General features: G+C 39.5%; 1 protein-coding gene across 1 annotated transcript; it reads right to left on the bottom strand.

Annotated features, from left to right (window-relative positions):
• Positions 1–585: 585 nt before the first annotated feature.
• Positions 586–2,406, bottom strand: LOC145205652 (sentrin-specific protease 1-like). Its single transcript, XM_080078387.1, has one exon. The coding sequence runs from the start codon at positions 1,447–1,449 to the stop codon at positions 826–828; it is 624 nt and encodes a 207-aa protein (XP_079934513.1). The 5' UTR covers positions 1,450–2,406; the 3' UTR covers positions 586–825.
• Positions 2,407–6,000: the final 3,594 nt, after the last annotated feature.

Here is a 6,000-nt window from a genome sequence, read left to right as displayed (position 1 = left end):
GGGTGAAAGTTCAAAGACGTTTGTTATAGCGCCAGACGGGACTACGAAAAAGCGTTTGTTCGACATGACTAAAAGACGGGACTGGGTGAAAGTTCACGTATAGTTCCTATAGCGTTAGACGGGACTACGGAAAAGCGTTTGTTCAAAATGACTAAAAGACGGGACTGGGTGAAAGTTCACACGCAATTCTTATAGCGTTAGACGGGACTACGGAAAAGCGCACTCGACGCATTTTCAATGCGCGAAAAGGGGAGCAACGCTGGTCGGACGTGATTGATCGACTTGTTGACACCGACCAACTGCTTGCTCCCTACATCAATGGGGTGCCTCAATTGTGGGAGTCTAATTTCTTGCACAATGTTGGTCGAGAAGCGTACTTATGTGCGAACAGTACATTTGAAGTCGTTTGAACAATGGTAATAATTCTGCCTTTTAAACGTGGGTCTATACCTTTTCGTTCCCTAGTCATTGATTGTTTTTCTTATTGTTTTTCGCGATTTTTATGCAAATATCACTGTATTTCAAGTTTCTAAACATCTAGGTTTTATAAACAACTCGGAGTTCAACACAGCACTTCAATATATGTTTGCGGTTGCATTTGAATTTTAGTTGTATCTTCGAATGTTGTAAAAAACAATGCAAAACTGAAAGAAGCACGAACCGAAATGAAACGAAACACATAGGCTAAGCACGAACTGAAATCGAATTAAACACACGACCACAAACCGAAATCAAAATCCGTTTCGGTCCCCAAAACACCTTAAAAAAACACTGAACAGGAATTGTGATACCACTTTCTGCCGGTCACGCAAAATATCTGTTCCTCTACAGCTTTACCTCTTGGCAAGGCTCATCCTCGCATTTGTCCCACAATGTAGGTTGGTCTTTTATCTCAAAAAGGCCTGGAAAGCATTTGTACGAGCGGGGAAATATTGGGCAATCAAAACTCCAAGCTGTTTCCACATCGGCAACTGCACATAAAAGTTGATCTTTGGACTTAGTTTTCAGGACGCTTTCAACCGTGGTATCAGTGTTGAGAATAGACTTTAGCCAGTTCCGAGCTTTATTGTACGCAACAGATTTGGCAAGGGGAATGCTGTTAATTATGGAAAAAGCATTTAGGGCAACATGAACCCCGCAATCCGTTGAGTTTGTTTGTTGTGGTACATCATTGCATTCGCAAACAGTCCATCCTTCAGGGTTAAGTTCTTTTTGGGCAACGGCATAGCAGGCCTGGATAATTTTAATTCCTCCCTCAACAAGGTTTTCAACAGTAATTGATGTTAATGAATTGATTGAAATCAGCCGCTTTGCTTTAAAATCCACTACAAACAAAACCCAATGACTTCCATTGCCAGAAATAATTAGCAAATTGTCATAATTTAGGGCTTCTGTTTTACATATAAAGCATGCCAGTTGAAAAGGGGCGCGGCGCGTGGCACAAGTCATAAAAGCTGAGTCCAACACCAAAAACTTGTTGCCAGCGGTTTGTAAATTGAGTCGAAAATACTTCACAGCTGCGTGTCCAGAACAAGGTCACAGATCCATGGGTTGCCATCAAGGTTTTCCGTAGTCCCGTCTGGCGCTATAACAACTATATGTGAACTTTCACCCATGCAGTCCCGTCTTTTAGTCATGTCGAACAATTGCTTTTCCGTAGTCACGTCTGGCGCTATAACAAACGCCTTTGAACTTTCACCCAGTCCCGCCTTTTAGTCATTTCGAACAATTGCTTTTCCGTAGTCCCGTCTAACGCTATAAGAACTGCGTGTGAACTTTCGAACAAACAATTTTTCGTAGTCCCGTCTGGCGCTATAACAAACGCCTTTGAACTTTCACCCAGTCCCGTCTTTTAGTCATGTCGAACAAATGCTTTTCCGTAGTACCGTCTAACGCTATAACAACCGCCTTTGAACTTTCACCCAGTCCCGTCTTTTAGTCATGTTGGATATGCGCTTTTCCGTAGTCCCGTCTAACGCTATAAGAACTGCGTGTGAACTTTCACCCAGTCCCGTCTTTTAGTCATGTCGAACAAAAGCTTTTCCGTAATCCCGTCTAACGCTATAAGCACGGTCTGTGAACTTTCACCCAGTCCCGTATTTTAGTCATGTAGAACAAACGCTTTTCCGTAGTCCCGTCTAACGTTATAAGCACGGTCTGTGAACTTTCACCCAGTCCCGTCTTTCATTCTACTTGAACAGGGGTCACAAAACTACGGCCCGCGGTCCGGATCCGGCCCGCTAGGTCATTTCATCAGGCCCGCGACCACATTTTTTGGTTTGCCAAATCGTGTTGATAACTTTGTAGCATTTAAAAATTAATTTACTCCTCACGAAAGTTTTCCTGTCGCGATATGTAGAATAATATTACCTAGTTTCGTTGGATTACAACGCCCAGGATTGATCCAAAGCCAGCAGTTTGTTACATAACTCTTTAAAACCATTTAAGAGCGTTCTACATCGATTGTGTCGCAGTACAGAAAAGCAGAAAAACGGGAAACGTTGTCGAAATACAGAAAAGCAGAAAAACGGGAAATGTTTCTTTATTTGTTTTTTATGTCGTTCTAACTCTTCAAAACCACTTAATAGCGTTCTACATCGATTGTGTCGTTATTTGTTTTTATGTCGTTATAACTCTTTAAAACCATTTAATAGCGTTCTACATCGATTGTGACGAACATAGAAAAGCAGAAAAACGGGAAATTTTTTTTATTTGTTTTTTATGCCATTCTAACTTCTTTAAAACAATTTAAGAGCGTTCTACATCGATTGTGACGAAACACAGAAAAGCAGAAAAACAGGAAATGTTTCTTTATTTGTTTTTTATGTCGTTCTAACTCTTCAAAACCATTTAAGAGCGTTCTACATCGATTGTGTCGTTATTTGTTTTTTATGTCGTTCTAACTCTTTAAAACCATTTAATAGCGTTCTACATCGATTGTGTCGAAATACAGAAAAGCAGAAAAACGGGAAATTTTTTTTATTTGTTTTTTATGCCATTCTAACTTCTTTAAAACAATTTAAGAGCGTTCTACATCGATTGTGACGAAACACAGAAAAGCAGAAAAACAGGAAATGTTTCTTTATTTGTTTTTTATGTCATTATAACTCTTTAAAACAATTTAAGAGCGTTCTACATCGATTGTTTTGAAATACAGAAAAGCAGAAAAACAGGAAATGTTTCTTTATTTGTTTTTTATGTCGTTCTTACTTCTTTAAAACCATTTAATAGCGTTCTACATCGATTGTGACGAAACACAGTAAAGCAGAAAAACAGGAAGTGTTTCTTTATTTGTTTTTTATGTCATTATAACTCTTTAAAACCATTTAATAGCGTTCTACATCGATTGTGACGAAACACAGAAAAGCAGAAAAACAGGAAATGTTTCTTTATTTGTTTTTTATGTCATTATAACTCTTTAAAACCATTTAATAGCGTTCTACATCGATTGTGACGAAACACAGAAAAGCAGAAAAACAGGAAATGTTTCTTTGTTTGTTTTTTATGTCATTATAACTCTTTGAAACCATTTAATAGCGTTCTACATCGATTGTGTCGAAACACAGAAAAGCAGAAAAACAGGAAATGTTTCTAGAATGGATTGCGTATTTACTTGCACACAACAACCACATAAACAGAAACATTTTTGTCAAGGTATTTTTGGAAAAGTAATACAAGGATGAAGAGTATGCAAATACAAGGCGATTAAAAAGTGTCCCGGCTAAAATGAAAAAGAATTACAAACCATAAATGTCAACAGTTACACTTAAACGGATGAACAATTGAAACATGTTCCATCCGAACGAACATTTCCTGGCAGACGGACCCGGTGGAACCATTTTCTACATGAGATGCAGAAAACCTGTGTTTGGTTTGTTTTGTTTCCTGAGCAGCCTATGGCTTCGCATTTTCCCATGCCTCAGTGCTCTTTGCATTTGATTTGAAAATTTGGTGGTATGGCCGTTTTTCGATGGACAGTGAAGATTCTGCATGGTGTTCCTCGTCCCAAATTTCACTGACTGCCCGTTTAGCTTCATTCAGCTTTTGTTTGGGCTTGGTGGATGAATAAATCAGTTCTTGGTTTGCTACAGTTTGCTTTATCCAGTTTCTTGCTTCAGTAGAACTAACATCCACGGGAAGAGGGAGATTGTTGAGGACACAGAACATGTTTACCACACACAAAACACCACAGTCATAACTGTTTTTTTGTTGGGGAACTGCTTGACATTGTACAAATTTCCACTCTGTGTACGATACTTTTATGCCAGCAACAGCGTAGCAAGCGGCCACTATTTGGAATACCTTCGTCATAAGAGTTTAGTTTGGAAGATGTTAACGTTTCGAAGGTGTCAATCGAAGCAATAATTTTTTCCTTAAGATTTGCTACGATTAGAAACCAATGACCTCCAGGGTTGCAGACAAAGCAGAAATTGTCGAAGTTAATTGCTTCTCTATGGCAGGCAAATGTAGCAATCACGTCGTGCATATTTCTTTCTGCACACTGCAGAAGAAAAGAATCGAACATTAAGAAAGCTGGACTTGTGGTATCTTTAATCAGGCACTGGATTGAAAATTCCAGTGATTCCTCTGTCAACCACCGGCTTCCTTCCAAACACTCAGATAGGTCTTACTCCAACCCTCATCAATTTTGATTTCCGAATAGTTGCTTTTCCATGGAAACAGCTGAACTTCAGAAGAATGTTTAACTTCACAATCATCCAATTCATGGATCGAAAACTCATCAACAATTGTTGTATCATCTAAAGCCTCTAGACTTAAATCATCCAGTGTGTCAACTGTTTGGCAAAGCTGGACGAGTTTTCCTTTTTTGGGTGTTGATGTTGCATGTTGTAATTTGACCATTTTTCGGTCCAGGGGAAACGTGGCATCTGGGGCGGGGTCAACTTCGTAGTCATAATCCTTTGGTCTTGGCCGTTTTCGACCGGATTTTTTTTCCGAGCCACGGCTTTTTTTTATCATCATCGAAAGTGAAGATGAACATAAATTCATAACTGGGATCATCGAAAGTGAGTAACTACGCTGGTCTTTACTTTTATCTTTTGACTCCTGTATTGCCATTTGCACTGCTAGAACATGGAAACATAAACCGGTACTTGGACAAGAACACTTTGAGGGCTTCGGGTTTAAAACAACGCTTTGTACGTTGTTCGTGAAAGGATTCATTACTGAAAATGATGATGTGGCAGCGGAAAAGCCAATAAGACCTCGCTTGATGCATAGTCGTGCCATCGCTTTTTGGGTCGTCCGATAATCATCTCCCTTTTCCACACTGCCAACCTGTCTGACTTCATCTGAAAGTGTTTCGCTTACAAGATTTTCCATTGTGGAAATAACTGGCAAGTGTACTTCAGTGCGTGGTTGCCGCAAAAAAGAAAACTCTGGTTTTAACTGGTTACTTCCGAAACCAGTAACTGCGCGCAAAAAGTCGTAGCGGTAAATGTCCCGAACTTGCTTTAATATCATTATCATCAGGTCAATGGGTAATAGTTGGTGTTCTGTTACTGCCTTAAGCACGTGGTTCATACTTTCTGCGATGTTGTTTGTTACAGCACCTTGTTGAAACGCAGCAAACTTTTCTGTTACAAACTTGCAGGAGTGTTGAATGAGATCGTTTTTCAAATTTCCATCAAAATAGCTTTTAAACGATTGCGACCAGCTGCTTGAAAGTATCTCGTACAAGTTATTGAAATCAGTTATCGACTGACAATCGATGAGGCGCGAAACGTCGTCTTTGAGGACCTTTTCATCATCTTTTTCCCCACCATGTGATTTTATCCACCTCTCGACAGCTTTTAAAATGTGATTTGTGCAAAACAATTCACAAGTCTTGGAAAATGGGTCTTGAGGCACCTGGTCATTCATTTTTCTCTGTCCGTAACTATTGGTGTATGTTTCGCTTTAGTGATGCCAATGGCAGGAAAAATGTCGCGTAAAAATTCCCTGTGGTAAAAAAAATTCTTTCCTGCAACATGAACGCCA

Source organism: Phallusia mammillata, chromosome 8 (genome assembly GCF_965637545.1).
Source record: "Phallusia mammillata chromosome 8, kaPhaMamm4.hap1.1, whole genome shotgun sequence".
In the NCBI taxonomy this organism is placed as follows: Eukaryota; Metazoa; Chordata; class Ascidiacea; order Phlebobranchia; family Ascidiidae; genus Phallusia; species Phallusia mammillata.
Note: the sequence above shows the minus strand (reverse complement) of the source record. Positions and strands in the feature narration are given on the sequence as shown.